The sequence below is a fragment of the Pelodiscus sinensis genome, chromosome 6 (assembly GCF_052426305.1).
Source record: "Pelodiscus sinensis isolate ZL-2025 chromosome 6, ASM5242630v1, whole genome shotgun sequence".
NCBI lineage: Eukaryota > Metazoa > Chordata > Testudines > Trionychidae > Pelodiscus > Pelodiscus sinensis.
In genome coordinates, this window is record NC_143057.1 from 43904536 (window position 1) to 43925950 (window position 21415).

General features: G+C 42.0%; 2 protein-coding genes across 7 annotated transcripts in view; one reads left to right on the forward strand and one right to left on the reverse strand.

Moving 5' to 3' along the window:
- Positions 1 to 21264, forward strand: part of AOPEP (aminopeptidase O (putative)) — a 354788-nt gene extending 333524 nt beyond the window's left edge. For all 6 annotated transcript variants that reach the window (XM_089779254.1, XM_089779253.1, XM_025177848.3 and 3 more), the window contains 2 exons: positions 16997 to 17083; positions 21083 to 21264. In XM_089779254.1, the coding sequence (XP_089635380.1) occupies positions 16997 to 17083; positions 21083 to 21223 (228 nt within the window). In that variant the 3' untranslated portion in view covers positions 21224 to 21264. The remainder of the gene's footprint in view (positions 1 to 16996; positions 17084 to 21082) is intronic.
- The window catches only part of FANCC (FA complementation group C), a 168248-nt gene continuing 148781 nt past the window's right edge, over positions 1949 to 21415 (reverse strand). The window contains exon 16 of the mRNA XM_075931816.2: positions 1949 to 2311. Coding sequence (XP_075787931.1) covers positions 2303 to 2311 — 9 coding nt within the window. The 3' untranslated portion in view covers positions 1949 to 2302. The remainder of the gene's footprint in view (positions 2312 to 21415) is intronic.

The following is a 21415-nucleotide window of genomic DNA, read 5'->3' on the forward strand; positions in this document are numbered from 1 at the left end:
CAACTCGGGCGGACAAGAGTAACTGGCAGGAACTGGATTTCATGCACGAGAGAAAGGGTGCGAAAGTTGCAAGATGCTGACCACACATGCACGGTCCAGCTGACTACTGCTGTTGAAGACTCCAATCTGTGGCATTAGGACGAGCCTGACACCTACAGTGGAGCACCCATGGGGGGAGACATTTAGAAAAATCACCATTGCTGCACAAGGTAACATCCTCTTTCTTGTATATAGTTGTCTGTAGGTTCCATTGTTGAAACTCAGTGACACACAGGAAGATGATGATGAAGTATCCTAGGCAGAGTTTTGTGGGTGTGTGAGTGGTAGTTGTCTACGTTATAGTGGAAATCTGAGGGAGCTTAGATTATCTGTTGAGAGAATGGAAATACTATTGCCAGATCTCAGGCACATCATTGACTTCAGAAATTCTTCCTCAAGAGGGCTCTTAAAGAGGTTGACATATTGGGCAGCCATCTTAGTACCATGGCTGCTCCCATATTTGGAGCCGAGTGCTTGTTTAATGTAAAGGATTAGGGGTGAAGATGAAATGAATGAATTTAGAGATGTTGGGGGATGAGGAGTGAGAACTAAATGTTCATTTTCCTATTCCTAGATGTTTGAGACCAGCAGCTATATCATCGTTGCAAGAAATATAGCTGTATAGGATGGTGGCAAGAATGATGCTCTGAAGGAGGTTGTTAATGTTGCAGAGTTTCTGGTAGAGATATTTAAAAGCATTCATTAGAGTAATTGTGTAACCACTGAAAATCTCAGCAGTTACAGTTACCTGCATTGTGGTTCTGCAGTATAAAGCATAACTTATACTGTTAAGGAGCCAGCTAAGTGTAACTGAAACCGTTAACTAGTAAGCATCAGCTTATTGGTTATTTGGTTACATTCTAACATCCCTAGTTTCTGTAAATGGTTGGTTGTGTTCTGAAGGAAGCTGGTCCTTTGTGTGGTGAGAGGTTCAGTTTCTATGAGATTTGATGCTCCTTCAGTAAGACAGTCATGGCCCATTATGATGGCTTTGCCTGTGTTCAGTTATTTATGTATCCTGGGAAGACTACCTTGGGTGGCATGAACTTGTATGTGGATTTGTTTGGGCAAGGAGTTGATGATATCCTTAAATTGAGAGAATTGCAATTTGGCATAGTCTTCGATTTCTTTATAGAAGGTACTGTTAATGGTCAGCTCCACTTTGTATTTAGCTATAGATAACACTCTTGAGTACCTTTCCTGGACCCAAAGAAGAAAGCTTGTCTCTTTTGCTAACAGAGGTTGGGCCATTGAAAGTTATTACTTCACGCACATTGTGTCTCTAATCTCCTGGGAACACCATTGCTACAGCAACACAGAAAACAATAATAATAATTGGTAGTTTAGGGTCATGGGCATTACTCTATGCTAGAGAATTAGACAGTGGGTACATGCTTTCAGATGTAATCTGTCCTAGAGCCCCGCTCGCCAGCCGCACGGTGTCACGCGGTTCTGCGCTTTGCACATGCGCAGATCGCTCTGCGCCGGCTCTTCCGGGTTGTAATCTACTCACCACGGGCAAGTAGATTACATTATTTGTCAAGCCGTGTGTGTGTGTGTGTGTGTGTGTGTGTGTGTGTGTGTGTGTGTGTGTGTGTGTGTGTGTGTGTGTGTGTGTGTGTGTGTATGTATTTAAAAGTTGGAGACATCATATCATGGCTGAGGGTTTAGAGGTGATGAGTTATTGTTTCATGGTCAGACTTAGTGTAGCTGAGAAATTGAGTCCTGTGCAGCTATAGTAGTGAAGTAAGAGGGAGGAGATAGTTCGGATTAGTTTTGTCATTCTCATTGGCATAGTGGGGCATAATTGGTGCTCATGCTTTGCAATCTGGTGGAAGCCAATGGCACGGCAGCAAAACAAGATTAAACAGATATTTCCGGAACAGCTGTAGAAAGGAGAGCTGATTACATCTTTTCGGCCATTGTTACTTAACACTCAAACATACTGAATGTGAAGTACAGAAAATGAGAGAGAGCTTTTGGATCAAGTACAAGAGCATTTGTTTTGAACTAAAGTTTATTTTAAAAAAAGGTTTTTTCATTTTGCATACTATTATACATTTTGTTAAATCACAAGCTAATATAAAGCCTTTCTCCATATTGGGGAGATCATTGCACCATAAATGGCAATACAGTGGGAAAAGCCTTAATACATGGGAGGATGACTCTCTCTTCTGGCAGTTGTTGAAGCTGTTGCACTAATCGGTGTTTGCTGGATTTTTGTCCCCTTCTCCTCTGAGATTGCTGTATGTCACTAGCCTCGTTACTTCATCTGCATATAATGAAAGACGAATAAAAGCATTGCAGGCATGCCCTGCTGTATGTCACAGTTTAATAAAACAGATAATAGGCAAACTGAAAGGACATATGGGGATTACAGAATTACATGTCCTAACTTAGGTTATGCCTGCTTTATGGTGTCAGAGCTTTTACTGTAAGTGACTGTGCCACAGGAAAGATTAAGCCCAGCTTCTTGCTTCCTATTACAGGCAGTCCCCGGGTTACGTACAAGATAGGGACTGTAGGTTTGTTCTTAAGTTGAATCTGTATGTAAGTCGGAACTGGCGTCCAGATTCAGCCACTGCTGAAACTGACCGCCAGTTCTGACTTACATACAGAATCAACTTAAGAACCCTAGGCGTCCCCAAGTCAGCTGCTGCTGAAACTGATCAGCAGCTGATTCCAGGAAGCCGGGGGCAGAGCAACTCTGCCTCGGGCTTCCTGTAGTCAGCGCTGGTCAGTTTCAGCAGCAGCTGACTTGGGGACGCCTAGGGCAGAGCAGCTGGGGTGCTGCTGGGTTGCTCCAGAAGCGCCGCTCCTCGGCGCTACTGGACCAACCTAGCAGCACCCCAGCTGCTCTGCCCCAGGCGTCCTCATTCAGCCGCTGCTGAAACTGACCAGCAGCGGCTGAATCAGGACACCTGGGGCAGAGCAGCTGGGGTGCTGCCGGGTTGGTCCAGTAGCGCCCAGAGCGGCGCTGCGGGACCAAACGGCAGCGCCCCAGCTGCTCTGCCACAGGCGTCTGGAGAAAAGCCTAGTCAGCTGGAGGGTGGGGGGCGTACTAGCTGCGCCCTCCCCTCCCCAGCAGACCAGGAAGACGCGGGTGGCGGACCGAGACGCACCGCGGTCCCGCCACCTGGGTCCGCCGCGGCTTTGCTCCCCGTCTCCCTGGTCTGCCAGGGAGATGGGGAGCAAAGCCTCTGAGGACGCCAGCAGCGGGACAGCCGTGGGGCGTCTGGGCTGTCCCGCTGCCCGAGCCCCCCCGCGGCTTTGCTCCGCCTCTTCCTGGTCTGCAGACCAGGGAGACATGGAGAAAGCCCCGGAGTACACTGGTGGCAGGACTGCGAGGTCCCGCAGTCCGTGTCCTCCGGGGGAGCCCCGTTCGTAACTGCGGATCCGACGTAAGTCGGGGACTGCCTGTACCTTTCCCACCCTCCTTTTTAAACCCTTTATTAACACAAATGTCATTGATTATAAATGCAACCCACTTGGGAAGGAAGCATCTGGCCATGTAATTCAGTGTTTTCTTTGAGCCATAGTATTTGCATAATGCAAAGGGGTGTGTGTATGGGGGGGTGATATTTCACTAAATCAGTCCCACATCTCCTAGTGTGTGCTTTGCTATGATAGAAGGGATGGCAAGGTTGTCCTGAATACTATGCTGCTGTGTGGTCACACCTTCTTTCTCGGTGTATCGTAGATGAAGAGATGGAAGCAGTGACTCACCCAACTCCTTAGACTGTTTGTTTTTTTTAATGAATGGTTCAATTGCTAGGTTTCCATGTTTTATTTGGAAGAAAGCAAGCACTGTATGGAGGCAGGTGTCAGCACATGCACAAAGAATGTCATTTGATGTGAAACTGAAATACTATGTACATAGTATTTCGGGGAGTTCCTTGAAGTACAGTTTCTCAAACCAAGAATGGCGTCTCAGACTCTTTCATGTAGTAATTTTCTGTTGTATTAACTAGCAGTGGTTGAATACTAGCATCACTTGGTGAGGTAGAAAATGAGAAATCTATATGTATGGGACCAAATATTTAGAGGACTTAACCCTGCGTTTCTTTACACGCACAATACATTGTGGCAGCAAGCAATGGCTTTTAGTTAACCTAATTTTTGGGCACTATTGCATAGTTAGATGTGTAAATGCTGTCGGTTGAGCCCTGCTGTCCGTTGTGCCTGCAACCTGCTATTGACCCAGAGTGCAATAACCAGCATTTGTTCTTTGAAAAGTTTGCCTGTAAAATGCCTCTTTTAAAAATAATTAAATGAAAATATATAACTTGAGCATTGTGGGGAAAGCTTGTGCTGCTGCCACCCACACTTCAGCTGCTCAGTAGAAAGAGGCAGACAATATCTAGGGCTGTCAATCACATACCTTTCAGCAGCATTTAATTATCTTGGGAAAACAAATGAAAGAATTCCAGCACCTAAAGGAATAAGTGTGCTGATTAGCACATTGCCATTATTAACATTAGTTAACTGAAAGGGCTTTTTTCTGTTGAGATTGTCTTTGGTGTATTAATGTTCTCTAACTACTTTACAGGCAGTCCCTGGGTTACGTACAAGATAGGGACTGTAGGTTTGTACTTAAGTCGAATTTGTACTTAAGTCGGAACTGGCGTCCAGATTCAGCCGCTGCTGAAACTGACCAGCGTCTGACTACAGGAAGCCCGAGGCAGAGTTTCTCTGCCCCGCGGCTTCCTGGAATCAGCTGCTGATCAGTTTCAACAGCAGCTGAATCTGGACGCCTGGGACAGAGCAGCTGGAGCGCTGCCAGGTACATCTCCGCAGCGTCGCACCTCAGCGCTGCGGGGACCAACCCGGCAGCACCCCAGGTGCTCTACCCCAGATGTCTCTAAGTCAGCTGCTGCTGAAACTGATCAGCGGCTGATTCCAGGAAGCCCGGGGCAGAGCAACTCTGCCTCGGGCTTCCTGTAGTCAGCCACTGGTCAGTTTCAGCAGCGGCTGACTTGGGGACACCTGGGGCAGAGCAGCTGGGGTGCTGCCGCGTTGGTCCAGTAGCACCGAGGAGCGGCGCTGCAGGACCAACCAGCAGCGCCCCAGCTGCTCTACCACAGGCGTCCATGAGAAAAGCCTGGTCTGCTGGGGGGAGGCGGGAGGGTGCTAGCTGCGCCCCCCCTCCCCAGCAGACCATGGAGACGCGGGCGGCGGACCGAGACGCGCCGCGGTGCCGCCGCCCGGGTCCTCCACAGCTTTGCTCCACGTCTCCCTGGTCTGCTTGGGGGGGGCCCAGCAGACCAGGGAGACGCGGAGCAAAGCCGAGGAGGACGCAGGCGGCGGGACCGCCAAGACGCACCGCGGTCCCGCCGCCCGGATCCTCCGCGTCTCCCTGGGCCCCCCCAGCAGACCAGGGAGATGCGGAGGACCCGGGTGGCGGGACCGCGGCGCGTCTGGGCGGTCCCGCTGCACGCGTCCTCCTCGGCTTTGCTCTGCGTCTCCCTGGTCTGCTGGCTCCCCCCCCCCCCCCCCCCCAGCAGACCAGGGAGACGCGGAGCAGCTTTTCTCGCTCCGGAGGATGTGGGCGGCGGGACCGTGGCACATCTGGGCGCCCGCGTCCTCCAGGGCGAGAAAAGCCCCGTTCGTAAGTCCGGATCCAACATAAGTCGGATCCGTTTAACTCGGGGACTGCCTGTATATATTTAAGGTCTTCTAAGTAGTTCTCTAGCTCTTTAAAATTGGAAATTAAAGGAGGATAGCAGTTATTAGCAAAACCTGTATTAGTGCATCACTTCATTAATAGCCGCATTGATGTGCTGGGTTATCAGTGGGCTTAGATATTCTTATTGCAAATTGTGGGGGGAAATGTGCATTGATCCAGATTATAAATGAATGAAGAGACAACTGTGCAGTACAATCCAATCTCAAACTTCACTTAGTGCAAAACGGCTTGGCGCATTCGTTGAGGGCCCAGTTCTGCCAACTCCTCACAAGACACTTCTGTAGGTCAAGATACTGTTTAGCATGAGTAAAGCAGGCAGAATCATCCTCTTCAGAAAAAGAATACTCCATCTGTCAGGCAGCTGCCCAGGTCCTGATATCACTGCTTCTAGCTCCACTATTATAGGCAAAACTACTGCTGGAGGGGAGAGGTGACTGTTATGTCTACCTTGCTACATTATTCTCAACCCAAGCCTCCAGAACAGGTGATGCTTTGGCCCACACTCCTCTATGAGGAAGGGATCTGGGATGGGATACAGGAAGCTGGAGCTTTTGTGGGAAGGAAAAGTCATTGCTAGGGAACTGCAACATTTGCTGTGTTCAAGGAAGGGCTGACATGTATGTGCAGCCTTAGTATTCTAAGGGTTAATATTGTAACGAATTTCATTCAGTAATCTAAGTGTGGCAAAAGCAGCCTTAACATGGCAAACCCCCATTGTAGCCACTGGGATCACAAACACTGCTGCTTCGTAAGGGGCTAAGGGTGTCAGGAGGAACCATCACACAGGAAGCTTTAGGAACTCTAAGCCAGTGTTTCCTCAACCTTTTTTTATAAAGTACCCCCTTAAAATTTTTTTTTAGAAGTACCCCCAGTGCCTACAGTTTTTGGGAACACAATTTTTTTTTCTACCATTGCAACATATTTGTTTAAACACCTTAATTGTAGCCAGGCGAGTGCTGTAAAACTGAAAACAAAAATTCAGTTTTATCCAGATTTCAGTTGTGTTGAAGTACTCCCGAGATTTCTCTTGAGTACCCCAATGATACTTGTACCACTGGCTGAGGAAAAACTGCTCTAAGCTAATGAGATCTCTTCTACGGTCTTATATTTGTGCCATGACTGTTCCATTTAGATTTCTGAAAGGCATTAGTGATGATGAAGTTGTGGTCTTTTTTACTTCCCTGTCGTTAGAAAGTGTGTTGGTGCTTTAAAAGGAAAGGAAATGGAGCCTAACAATATAAATTGAACTTTATTGACATTGTGAGGTCCCCAGAGATAAGCTTCTATCAAAGACTATCTTGCTAGTCTTAAAGTGTAATCAGTGGGAGTATTATGATTCAGAGAGAATTACCAGCACTATGTAGAGTGTAACAGTCTTTTATCCAAAATACATTATAACTTAAACTACTAGGTAGTATATCCTGCTTGTACTACTTAATGCCAAACTCGGGTGTATGTAGTATTCTCCAGTTGCAGAATCACTGACAAAAGAATGATGAGTACATTCTGTTTGCATTTAATAGGATTTTGTCTATTAAGAATATTTTAACACGTTGCTGAGTTGATATGCTGTCAATGCAGTTGTAGCGCATGATCCGTACATCACCTTCTCCAGAGCTGATTCAGTATCACTGAAAATCTTTCTTAGGAGTAAATTTCTGCTGAAATGGGATTTGCATGCTAAAATCCCTGAGTCTAAGTAACAAATACTAAAGCTCATTTGAAAAACCTAAACAGTACAGCATGAAACCTAGGGGGTGCAGCTACTTAATTACAGTTTAAAATACCTGTGAGGGATGTAAGCAACTAGTTGACATCTGATAAGAAAATGCCTAAAAACATAGTAAGAGACCTAAAAAAGAGTCATCGTGGCTTAACCACAATGTAAAAGAAACAGTGGAGGGACAAAGATTCAAGATTCATCTTCCCAAATCTGCACGGTCCTTTGTGGGTGATGAATCTGAGGCGCTGTCCTTGGTTGAAGTGTCATTAGAGGAGGTTTTGGAACAAATAGAAAAACTTAATGTTAACAAATCATCGGGATGGGATAACATTCATCCAAGTGTTCTAAAAAAACTCAAATGGAAAATTGCTGAACTAGTATCTGTAGTTTGTAACCTATCCTTTAAATCGGCTTCCGTACCTAGTGACTGGAAGATAGCTAATGTGACACCAATATTTTAAAAAGGGCTATAGAGGCGATCCTGGCAATTACAGATAGGTAAGTCTAACATCAGTACTGGGCAAATTAGTCGAAACAATAGTAAAGGATAAAATTGTCAGGCATGTAGAAGAACATAATTTGTTGGACAAAAGTCAACATAGTTTCTATAAAGGGAAATCATGTCATTATTAAGAAAGGGATAGAAAATAAGACAGAATATCTTACTGCCCCTGTATAAAACCATGGTACGCCCACATCTTGAATACTGTGTACAGATGTGGTCTCCTCACCTCAAAAAGGATATTTTGGCCTTGGAAAGGGTTCAGAAAAGGGCAACTAAAATGATTAGGGGTTTGGAACAGATCCCATATTAGGAGAGTCTAAAGCGACTGGGACTTTTCAGTTTAGAAAAGAGGAGACTGAGGGGGGACATGATGGAGGTTTATAAAATCATGAGTGGTGTGGAGAGGGCAGATAAAGAAAAGTTATTTATTAGTTCCCATAATAGAAGAATTAGAGGACACCAAATGAAATTAATGGGTAGCAGGTTTAAAACTAATAAAAGAAAGTTCTTCACACAGTGTGTAGTCAACCTGTGGAACTCCTTGCCAGAGCAGGCTGTGAAGGCTAGGACTATAACAGAGTTTAAAGAGAAGTTAGATAATTTCATGGAGGTTAGGTCTATAAAAAGCTATTAACCAGGGGACAGAAATGGTGTCCTTGGCCTCTGTTTGTCAGAGGCTGGAGATGGATGGCACAAGACAAAATCGCTTGATCACTGTCTTCGGTCCACCCTCTCTGGGGCACCTGGTGCTGGCCACTGGGCTAGATGCACCTTTGGTCTGACCCAGTATGGCCGTTCTTATGTTCTTATGACTCTATTAGTCACTTCCCCTCCCCCTTGCTGCCTTTATCAGAGAGAGGCAGCAAGGGGGGAGGGGAGGAGCTGGCTTAAAAGCTGGTTCCCTCCCAGCACCATCTCTGAGGGGAGGGGACAGAGGAGGCAGAGGGATAGTGGCGGGGACCAGGCTGTGTTTGTGCCTGGTGGCTCTTAATACATTTAAAAGGCAGAGCTGCAGCAGGATTAACTCTCGGGTTTAGGAGCTAACCCTGTTGCGGCTCTGCAATTTCTCCCCCTCCCCCCATCAACTAATCAAAATCCCGTTGACTAGTCAATTAGCTGACTAAATGCCATTTAACATCCTAATATCAGCCACCGCAGCTATTTTAAAAACTGAACAGGTACAAATGTATAGAAAAATCATTGCACCATTATTGTAACAAAACATTTTTAAAACATGGGCTGTTTTCTAAACCATAACTTTTCAGCTCTAATTGTAAAAACTACTTGTAAGTCCAAAATGTTAGTCTGTAGCACTCAGGAGAGTTCTCGAATTCTCTGAAAATAGTACAGCAGAATCCAATTTATGAGGAGCTAGGAAGAGAGATTTATGCTGAAAGGACATAAATAATTTCAGATTGAAGAAATCTGATCTAATCAACAGACCAGCATTCCAGGGGCTGTGGCAATATCCAGCTTTATCCTCATTAATAACCAAAAAAAAGGATTATTTTTAATTTGCAAACATTTCTTTGTATTTCTCCTTTTGTAAGAAGAAGATTGAAGAATTTCTAGCTTCAATTGTCCATTGTATTTATAGTGGATTTATCAGTGGTCAATTACTGTAGTATTTGTAGTTTTGATCATTTAACTTTTTATATTACATGTGTTTAGTTTCAATAGCATAATTGAACACATGGTTGATAAATACCATGTAGGTCTTTTTGGTCCAAGTTCTATTCTGATGGAAAATTATATTTACTAAAAGTATGCTTAGGTTTTTAAAATAAACTCTTATTTTCTAGAGTTTCAAAACATGCCTTTGTTCTGAGATTTAGATTTGTCCACTTGAGTTTTTAATTGGATCCAGCTATTCGCAATAGTTACTCATTTCCCCCTGAAGCGAGTCTCCATTCTGCACCACTAAAGGTTCAGTGCAAACTTTTCAGGGTGTGTGTGTGAGGGAGGTGGTGGTGGTGTTGCTTTTAATATAATGCATGGTCTAAATTACTTGATAAATCTTTGGAAGCCTCAGAGGTAAAATATTTTCTGCATGTATGTTTCCTTGTTTGCATGTGTGTGATGGAAACACTCAATGACCTCCATTATTACAATAAATTGTATAAACTGAGCATGTATTTTAACTATACCTGTCAGGCTACTGAGTGAATTTTTGTTAATCATTTGGAAGGTAGTTGGTTTTGAAATACTAAAAGTAATTGTTTCATTTCAAGGACTGTTTAAGATGGTCTAAAAACGTTGTCTTAAAAAATATGCCATTGGGAAGCTGCAAGGCATTTGGTATTCTTAAAAATCAGGGTAGTTATGGATTTAGTATCTCAGCTTTAAACATCCTTTTTAAAAAAAAAGTTGGCTCATATTTATACCATTATATAAGTAATAACTTTGATTTAATGATTTATTTGTATATTAATAAGCTATTGTTTTACTTTTTGTTTTGAATTTTATAGGTTTGCAAAAACTTTTTCTAGTCAATTTCATATGCAATTTCACTTGCACTAGCAAAATACTGAAGGATTTGGGTTATGAACAACACTACAGTGAATTATCCATTGGTCTAAAAGCTAAATAAAAAAAACACTTTTTATTTTGGTCTTGCTCTTTAGGCTTTTTTTTTTTTAAGCTTTAAATTTGGCATTCAATGCAACCTGACAGCAGCATCCATGTATGGCTTTATCTTAAAGCTAGCAAAACAAAACCCCCCTCCACTTTGATAATATTGTTAAATGACTAAGTTGAAATGGCATGTTTTCAACTGAGCCATCTATAACAATGCTTAAACTCAACTTGTGCTGACCACATTGTGGGATCCTTTCTAAAGCTCACATATAGCTGCAGGAAATGTTCAGTTATTGAATGAAAATTGATCAGACACTTCAGCATAATCCATAGTCTCAGTTGGAAGGGAAGAATATGTTTAGTAGCTCAAGATGACCTATCAGGTGACCTTGTATGAGACCTGCAGAGAATTCCACAGCTCCCAGACCACTTCTCCTCCCTTCTCCTGTCCTGAGCATCCAGGGTTGAGAAAGACAAAAGGACAACCATAAACCTAGATTCTGAGGCTGAAAACATGAATTACATGTCAGATTTTGACATTTAGGTCTTGCAATTTACAAGCCCAGACCTAGAGTTTGTGCATGGTTACAGGTGCTATTTCAGATTAGGAATACGTAAGAGTCTTTAGTTTACACAAAAGTAAAGAACAATCAACTCTGCCAGCAGCAACCAGAAAAGTTGCTGTGAATTAACTTCTCAGGTTCAGTTGGTGCTGAATATGGTACAGCTAACCAAAAAGACACATGGTGCATCTTTGAGCCATGCAGAAGAGCGCAAGGAAATGTGTAGAATCAGAAGGGAAAGTTTGACATGGCTCTCAACATCAGAGGAAGAGCAGTGAATTTTATTTTCACTACTGAATCTTTGCTGCCACCTTTCCTCTCCCTTTGGACCATTGAGGGATAGATACAGAAGAGCTTAGACTGGATAGAGTATAGGTACTTCAGTCACACCACAGACTTAGTTTTTAGTATTTCCTTTTATATATGTTCATTAAAATGCTCATAAACATGACTCGGTTATTATGTAACAAAACGGTGGTGTTTGCTTTGAGTTAGATGGAAAGTAGGGAACTGAGGTTTTTTTTCTCTTCATGTGTGTGAAACTTCATTTACTGTGAAAGACATTAGTGCATGATCTATACCAGAGAAATTACCTGTTGCTGTGTTGATAACAAGAGTATCTGAATTGGTGCTGAACCCCATGTACTTGTAGTTTAGAACAAATTACATCTGGCATCATGTTAGAAAACAACTTGATCAGTACATGCTCAAAGTGAGCCTTAGCTCCTCTCACAGCTAAACAATCTTCAGCTGTGCCCACTATTTACTGGCAGTCACTGCATATGATGGATTAGAAAGCAGTTGGGAATTATTGGAATATTGTGTTTGCAAAAGTGTTAATGACTGGTTCTCCTGCAGTTTGTTCCATTGAAAGTGCTTTTTGGGCTTTGTGAAAAGAGGCGAACATGCAATCTGGGGATAAAACATGATGCTTCTATCTAGACAGGTGATTCTATGAACCTCAATTTTGGAAAACTGGGAATTAGGACAGTACTATTTTTTTTTCTTCTCAGAGTCAGAAAAAAAGGTTAGCTGAATGCCATAATTTTTACTAAATATTTTAAAATGTTTAGTGCCAATAGCAAGTATCCTGTGTAGGAAGCAATAGTTTAAGGCCGTGTTGGGCAGTTTAGGTTAGTGAGTGGGGCACTTGAGTGTCCCTCCTTCATCTCAGATGTTTTCCTAAGATAGGGTAGTTTTGCTAACGGCGTTGGCGTACTTAGAAATTGTGAAGTGTTCTAACTGAACCATAGCAGTGCTTTGGGTGCAGTAGGAGCACATGACTTTCACAGTGAATGCGGTGTCCAGTCAGTATACTTCTCACTTCATGTGCCCTTGCTTTATGTGTGTCTTATTTTAGTAATATTGGTGTGTGTGTTGGGGGGGGGGGAACCATGATGTGGGTGGAAACCAGTAAAATCTTGGCAACAGTATACATGGGCAACAGCACACAAAATATCTTATGGGTCACATACAGAACCTTGATAGGGTCTAAGGAGATGGTTCCAAGATAATCAAATGATAAAGATATACTAGCAAGGAACGTATAGAATATATAACACAGTTAACATAGTATATAGGACACAAATACAGGCCCCGCTATATGTCCAAGATACGTTCCAAAAAAGTGGGAGTAAAGTGAGGAATTCCTTTGATTTGCATTCAAGCTGCTGACTTGCATTTGAACAAATTTTTGTTCTGAGCAACATAAGATCGGGGAATGGGAGGAAACCATTCCTAAATTCATCAACTTTAGTGTGAAACCAACATATACAGGAGCGATGTACAGCGGGAATGACCCGTATACAGTAATTCCTCATTTAACACTATAGATGCGTTTCTGAAAATGTTCGTGCTAAGCGAAGACATGCTATGCGGGGTCCATTTTCCCATTAAAAATAATGGAAAAGGTGGGGGTTGTATTTCATGCGGTGGTGGCAAAGTCAATTTTTTGTTGGTGCTCGGTCATCAACGTCAACATTAGATATCTAGCAACACAAGTCACTGTGGTTTGTTAAAACACAAAGATAAACACACGAGTGAGTGGAGGAGCGCTGTGACCACGTGTATTCATCCACTCATGCGTATTACCACTGTTTTCACCAACCTATACTGCCACACGAAGTAGTCTGCCACTTGATTATTTTCGTGTTATTTTGGGGACGGTCGCGTTATTCAAAAAACGTTCCCTAAAAAGAATCATGCTATTGCAAAAACGTGTTAAGTGAAAACGTATTAAACGAGTAATTTCTGTAAAGTAAGACCCTCTCTTTCGTACAGTCACAGTTGTTCTGCATGTAAGCTTTTAATATTTTTAGCTCATCAGCAGTAACTATGTAAGAAACAGAATATGTCCTCAGCACACAAGTAGCCTTTTTATTGTTTGTCTTATGTACTTATTACTAGGTGTTTAATAAATGAGTCTAAACACTTAACTCCACATCCCCCTCTACCCAGACCCCTGAATTTCCTTAGTTCCTTGTTGTAATAAGAAGCTGCATTCCAGCATTTTATGGAAGAGGCCACACAGTAAAGAAATCAAGGACACAAGGAGAAATTTTCCAAAGCCTGCAACCATTCATCTCTTGTTAATGATTTTAATGAGACTGTCAATTCAGTTTATATAAGCATCTGAAGTTCCCTCCTGTGATGCAAAGTTGATGATAGCTGACTACTGAATCCTTAGAAGTTCAGAATGTATCCTTTGTTGCAGTAATGATAAAGGGTGAACAAAGACTTATGGGTTTTGTAGGGCTTTAAGTAACAGACTGCATCAACTTGAAATTGACTAAAGTGTCCCCTTATTTGAAAGAAAGACCTACTTTCATTTCCCCTGGTGGTTCTTTGAATGATTGCACATGTACATTCCAATACGTGTGTGTGTACGGTGTGCATGATTATCGGATGACTTTTTCCTCGTGGTGTCCGTTGGGTCACGCCAGTGACTGTTGTTGGAGCTTCTGACTTCTTGCTTTGCAAATATTTAGTCCCTAGCATAACATTCTTTAGTTGTTTCTGTTGTGTAGATTAGTTCAGGTTACTTTAGAGTAGTTAGTTTAGGAGGAAGTTCCCCCTCTTATTGTTCGTGCTCCTGGAGTCCTAGGGTTTCAAGCAGTGTGCGCAAAGGTGGCAAACATTTCCTGAGGGGATCTTCACACCATGTGCTTGAAGTGTCAGAGATCACATGTGAGATAAATGCAGTGCTGCTGTGGGGTAAAAAGGAGAGGGACCAGCAACTTAAAACTAAATCCTCAGAGTCTGTACTTAGGCCTCAGACAGCCACTTTGTGTGCACCACTCCCTGAAAAGCAGCACCAGCACCATTCCATGGCACAGATGACGTGCTCATCCTCCTGGCACCAATCCCATTCCACGGTACCATGCAAGGAAAAGATGACAGAAGGGGGCTAGTCCCACTCCAAGAGGTGTAATAAGGTTCTGGACTCATCCCACACCATGCCCAACCTACCAGGACTTGAGTGATTCAGCCCTGGGCCTGTCGACGCTGGCCCCGTTATGTCTCCCCTTTGCAAGGCAGTAAAAGCAAGCTGCAATATAGGTTTTTAATACACTTAACTGTTTTATTTTTGAGTGAATGCTATGTCAGTAATAGAATATAAAGTAAAAAAAAAACCTGAAGCAACAAATGGTGCTCTGCGGAACCCTGGGGTTCCGCGAAGTGAAAGTAAGGATTCCACGAGAACTTGATCACTTCCCTCCTCCCCCCTTAAAGAGACAAAGAGGAGCCAGTGCGCAAAGACGCCGGCTCCTTCTCTGGTTTTCTGCTGGCTTTCAGGCACCTCCCTTCCCCTTCTTCTGCTCTGTGTTTCCAAAGGCTGCTCGGGACATGCGTGACTGCATTTTGGCCCCCAGGTCTCCCTGGTCCACTCCCCGGGGTTTTGTTTGTTTTTTCCTGGTGGTATGTGTGTGGGGGTTTTTTGGCTTGACAAATTCCCCCTCCTCTCTTCCCACCGCCCCGTAGGGGTTCCTTGAAATTCTTCTGAGTTTAAAAGGGTTCAGTGGCCAAATAAAATTGGGAAACACTGGTCTAGTAGCACTTGAAAAACTAACACAGCATGTAGATGGTATCATTTTCGTGGGCAAAACCCAGTTCTTCAGATGACCGGAGTATAATGAGTCCAGAGCCAAGGATAAATAAGGGGGGGGGGGAGAGGAAAAGAGGGACAGTAAGTAGATAAAACTTAAAAAAACAACAATTAGTTTAGTAGCAATTCAAAGACTAATAAAACATGTAGATGGTTCAAGTAGTTACAGGAGTCCATTAAGAACCATTAGCATCTTGGTTGGTTGGTTAAGTTATTAAAAGGTGGAAAATAGTGTGAGAGCCATCCAGTATCCCTGTTTAGACCATTAACTTCATTCACAAGTTTAATTCTTATGCTAAGTTCCAATCCTTCTCTGTGTATTTGGCTTGTGGAATTGGTCTGAAACAAAACGGCGACATGAAGATCCATTAACAAGTATCCAGGAAGATTAAAGTGTTCTCCAACAGGCTTTTGTGTATTGTCTTTTCGGACGGATATCTGATCTGTGTCCATTATTTCTTTCCTGTAGAGATTGTCCAGTTTGGCCAATATACATTGCAGTGGGGCATTGCTGGCATTGATCCCAGTAGTAAATGTGCAGTTAAATGAGCCTTTGATTTTGTGGCTGATGTCATTGGGTCCAGTGATGAAATCGTTCGTATAGATGTGTGTGCAGAGTTGGCAGCAGAGCTGATTGCAGGGATGGGTTTCAGGATTATGCTCCCTCCTTCCCTTATTTATCCTTGGATCAGGACTCATTATACTGTGGTCATCTGAAGAAGTGGGTTTTGCCTACAAAAGCTAATACCACCATCTATGTGTTTTGTTAGTCTTTAAAGTGTTACCAGACTATTTGTTGTGTGTTAACTTTTTTTGTTATGGACTAACTCAGTTACCCCTCTGCAGAATATAAAATGTTTGACTGGCTCTTTGACTATAATTGAAGAAATCTTGGTGCAGTGTAAGATGACACTTAAAGCCTGAGAAATGAATGGTTAAAAATTTTATTTTATTTTTATTTAAAATATTTTTTTAAAGGTATAAAGATGCAGGCAATACAAAGCATGCCAAAGCTTTTTAAAAAGCTGCACTTGCCACTTTGCCCACTGTAGTAGCAATATCATTCACTAGCTGTTTGCAAACATTAATTGCTTTAATCAAAGTGCATTCAGTACAGCAATTAAGTAGCTTAAAGCTGTATTGGCAAAACACTGGTTTACTGAAATGTAAACTTTTTGTTTCATTATTTCTCATTTAACTTCGATCCTTTTCATGATGGCATACATGCAGCACTTGTCCCTCAGATACAAGTTGTACAAAAATGTGTTTAACCTCATGCGCTTGCACTAGACACTTGCCTAAATCTGTCTGCTTTGAAGCAATAACTTTCATCTTTGTAAAATTATAAGAGAAAAGTATTTATTCTAATGCTAAGTGTAACTTTAAAAAGGCAGTTTTGTAGAATAATATATATTTTTAAAACACATCACCAATTCAACAGGTTTGTTGTGATTTGGATTATTTTGACATTTTTTTCCCCAAATATTTTGGGGGTTAAAATCTTGCTTATAGATTTTATTCTTTGCACACTTTATTTTTAGTATATTTAATGTATTTAATGGTTTGCAGAGACACATAACTCAATGCTGTAAGCAGCATCTGCCCTTAAACATAGGAACTTCATTTGTGTCCATATTCAGGGGCGCACAGATTTTTCAGCCAGATTAGCAAGTCTTATTGAAGTTGAAGTACTTGAAAATGTTTCACAAACTGTCATTTCTCCAGAATGCTCACAAATTGTAGTTGAGTGCATATTTATACAGAGTGTATGTTTAATACTCGTTTTTCTTTTCCACAGGTTCGGCATCGATGGTGTGAGCTTATTATTAAACACAAATACACAACAAGGTATGCTGAGGTTGAGACATTTCTTAGGGAAGATCAGGTTAGTTTTATTTATTAATGTTTTCATAGTAACGTTGTGTCAGAATATAAACTGATTTTAACTTCCTCTCTAGCTGTGAATTGTCAGTTATTCTGTGAATCAAATTCAGATATCAACTTTTTACCAAAAATAGTTTCCAAGGTCCTGTCTTTCTAGGCAAAAGATGCTGGTTTAACAATGGTAGGTAAGCAATTTAAACTGTTTGGTCAAACCCTGTAAAAACCTGGCTTGGCTGAATGAATGTGGATAGAGCAAAACCTTCTTATAATCAAGTTAACAGTCCAGGTTATAGCTCAGGTAGAAATTTAGGTTAGGAAATGATTTTAAGATTAGGTAAAACCTCAGTTAGAACTACGTTTAAGCATGGATTAAATGTAAGACTCTTGTTCAGTTAAGGTCAAGGAATCCTATCTTGTGCAGATTTTGCATATATGCAATAGAGCCTAAATTATTCTGTCCTTACAAGATCACTTGCATTTATTTTTACTCAACATTTAACTTTAATATGTACATTCTCACAATATTTTGCAAAAACAAAGCATTTACACACAAACACCCCAATTAAAAAAAGAATTGCAGGATATTCCAGCTACATTCAATATACTAAACTTTACTCTTTATTTGAAATGTGAATTTTTTTTATGGCTAATCAAACAAGATGTATTTTTTGTGACAAAAGATTGTCACGCTACTGGAGTGCAGTCTCCTGAACTCTAATCTTCTAGATCTAGATTATACTCCTAATATGCACAAGACAGAGAACTAGTCTAAAATTCCCAGCAAACAATTTGATAAACACATTATGTAAACATGTGTAAACGTATGTACATACTGTGCACATTTTAATTATTATATAAAAGTTCTCAGATATATAGAAACTGGCATTTAGGCCCCATAGATGCAGCTTTCTATTAGAAGCCAAGTTGAACAGCGGTATATTTAGAACAGTGAATATGCCAAATAAGGATCAACAGTCTTCCGCTTCGTAAGGAAAGAATATTTTAAATCATCTTTCTTTTAACTTACTTCAGCATGGTGTACAGTTTGTGGCACAGCTAAGTTCTGGATTGATTGCGTGTGAAATCAAAGCACTTTGTTGGTCTTACTGATCATAAAGTACATTGCTATTTTCAAAGCCTACAGAAAATGCAACTGTGATTATTTCATCCTATTTGGGAATAACAGAAAACGTGTAGTTTACTGCATTTTATGGAGGATTTTATATTTCAGAATTTGGTTTCATTCTGATTTGGAACAAAATCCAAATATTTAGAAATTCTTTGCCAAAAAGAATAGAACTCTAGCAGGCATACTGCCACAGAAGTTCTAAGGCAAACAACATTGTCCACTATTGTTTTTATTTTAGTTTTGTCAGTGGTAAAATCCTGATAATTTCTAGAGCCAGTTGGAAGAGAAAGTTTCAATAAATAAATTAAAATGTATCTTTTTCTAGTGATAACTTTTTTATTCTTTTTTCAGCACTAACTCAGGCCTAGGAAAAATAGCCTCTGCGGGCCAGATGCAGACTCCCAAGCAGAGTTGCCAACCCACAGAAATTTCATTTATGGACAAAATGGGAGAAATTTACAGGCAAATTTTTTTTACAGACGTAATTTTTATATTAAGATGACATAAATGGCTCAAAAGTGAGCTAAATAAACAACTAAAATGTCCAATTTCCACTGCTCCGCAGTAAAATGGTTGAAGCAGCACAGAAGAAACTTAATTGCTATAGAATAATTGCTGTTTTTTGAAAATGTATTGCGCTTTTTGTGGACACCAACAATTTTTTTACGGACTTTACGGACATGTCCAATTTCGGCTAGCTTTTTACAGACTGTTTGTAAATTTACTGATGGTTGGCAACCCTGTCCCAAAGCCACCAGATCTGGCCCACAGACATCAGGCAGACTCCCTGCCTCCTCTTCCCCCCCCCCCCCCCCCCCGCTGAGAAAAGGGGTGAAGTGGTTGTTGCGGGGCTTAGGGAAAAGAGGAGAGGCTTCATGCGCTGCTCCTGCCTCCAGCACAATTCCATTATCTGATTTCTGGCCAATGGGAGCTGCCTGTTAACAGGCAGCTTGGGAGGCATCCTCCCCTCATGCTTGTAGCTGCTAAAAAACCACATGGATTCTGTAGCCAGTTAGGGGGCTGGGCAGGCAAGGAGTCTGCTTGAGAAGGCTGCTGGCTGGGAGTCAAGCAGGTAAGTCTCCCAGCCAGAATCTGCCTCTAACACACCAACCCTCTGCTCCATGTCACAACTAGAGATGTTAGCTATTGGGTAACTGAATAGTCAACTAAGCAAATGAATTCTTAGCAGTTACTCAACTATTCTATAGCCCCTGAGGTTGGGGCCAGCAGCCAGCGCAATCTGGCCCCACTCCTGGGGAGCCCCCTTCAATACCATGATGTTGTCTGATACAGAAGCTGCTGCGGGTAGGATTGCACAGAAGCCTCTGTCCTCAGACAGAGGCTGGTCCAGGAGCAGTGCCTCTCTGTAGAGGGGGAGCTAAGCTCCCCGCAGACGGGTTGCTTTGCAGTAGCCTCTCCTCTTGAACACCCACCCACCTCTGATAGCAGGGGAAAGGCATCACCATGGAGCTGGTGCTGGGAGAACCGGCTCTTAAGCCAGCTCCCTGCAGCACCGACTCCTGCTCCTCCACCCCCTTTGGGGTGCTTTGACAGCTACTACTTGTTTACATCCCTAGTTACAACCCAAACCTTCTGCCCCCCCCATCCTGCAGCCATATCCCCTCCCAGATCCTGCACCCCAAGCCCTTGCCCCAATCACAACTGCCTCCTGTACCCCAATCGTTTACTGCAGGCTCCCTTCTGCGCCTAACCTCCATCCCAGACACAGCACCTTCTCCATTAATATGGAGGAGTATAGCCCTGGACCACTTTCCAAATTCTTGTTGTAGCTTCCCTCCCCCCAATCAAAAAGTATTCCCCACCCCTGCATTAACTGCTATGTTATATTGAATATTAATACCCACCATGTACTAATCATGATTGTTCTCTTAACCATGACCTTAAGAGTTAACTTGATGTTTGTAAAAACTCTGGTCAACATAATTGGACTGAGTTTGCATATATGTTGTTTGCAGTCCATACTCAGTTCAGTTGCAAGATCAAGATCAGTGTCAGTCTATCTTAAGCGATTTGCATCTTCAGAAAAGCATATGTAGAGCCCAGCCTAAATAGAAAATTTGTATCTGTGTCCATAGATGCAGATATCCACAAATTTGCAGATACGAAATTTGAATCTGCATCTGCAAACCCTGGTATATCTGCAGATTTTTCAGGGCTCTAAGGATATGGTAATCCAGGGTGAAATCTTGATTGCATTGACTTCAGTAAGAACAAGGTTTCATCCCATAATTTTTCTTCCTGAGACTTTCAAAATCAGCATTAAGAAGAGCTTTTCCTTTTCCTACCAGTCCAGCGTTGAGCTTGCTATATGCTCATCTACTGGAAGGGACAGGCCTGAACCAGAAATCTATCATTTTCAGTTATCAAAATTTAAGTAGGTGTCTCAGAATGGATTGTTTTAATTGACACACACCAGTGAGCATTCTCCATGTCTTCATTTGGAAAGATCCCATCTGGGAAAGACACTACTAAAGATCATTCAAATTTCTATCAGGAGATATTTAGAAATAGGTCTGTTGGTGCATAAGAGACACCAAGAACTTCAACCTGAAAAGCGGGGTTAAAAACAGAGCAGGAAAGCATTTTCCTGATAGAAGATCCCTAGCTAGCAATTATCAGTGTAAATTTTTTTTGATAACATACTTAATGTAATATAGACAATCCTCCTCGGATGGAATTGTCTCTGAGACCGAGAACGGTATTTTGGAGAAAAAAATATGTACAGTTAATGTGAAATGAGATTCAATACTATATGCATTGTTGGGGTGCTGTATGAACAAGCTTACTTAAAAACAAACGAGTTAGCTGTAATGGGTTATGTAACAAATGGTTGTTTTCTTCCTCTTGCAGGCTATGGGTGTTTATCTGTATGGAGAATTAATGGTGAATGAAGATGCAAAACAACAGGAGCTTGCCTATAAATGCTTTGCTGCAACACAAACCCAAATGGATGTGTCCTCAGCCAAAGTAGTGGCAGAGATGTTGTTGTGAAAAGGTGATTTTTCTTGATTAAAGTATTGAATTCTCAACCAGCTCTTTAGTGAGTGAATAATGCATAGCCTGGTAAATAAACTGGCACAATGTAGAATTTACAGATATTCAGCAAGAAGAATCACTCATTACATTTCTGGCATGATTTTTTTCTCACACCGTTGTTGGAGCAGTGAGCTAGATGCACAAGGG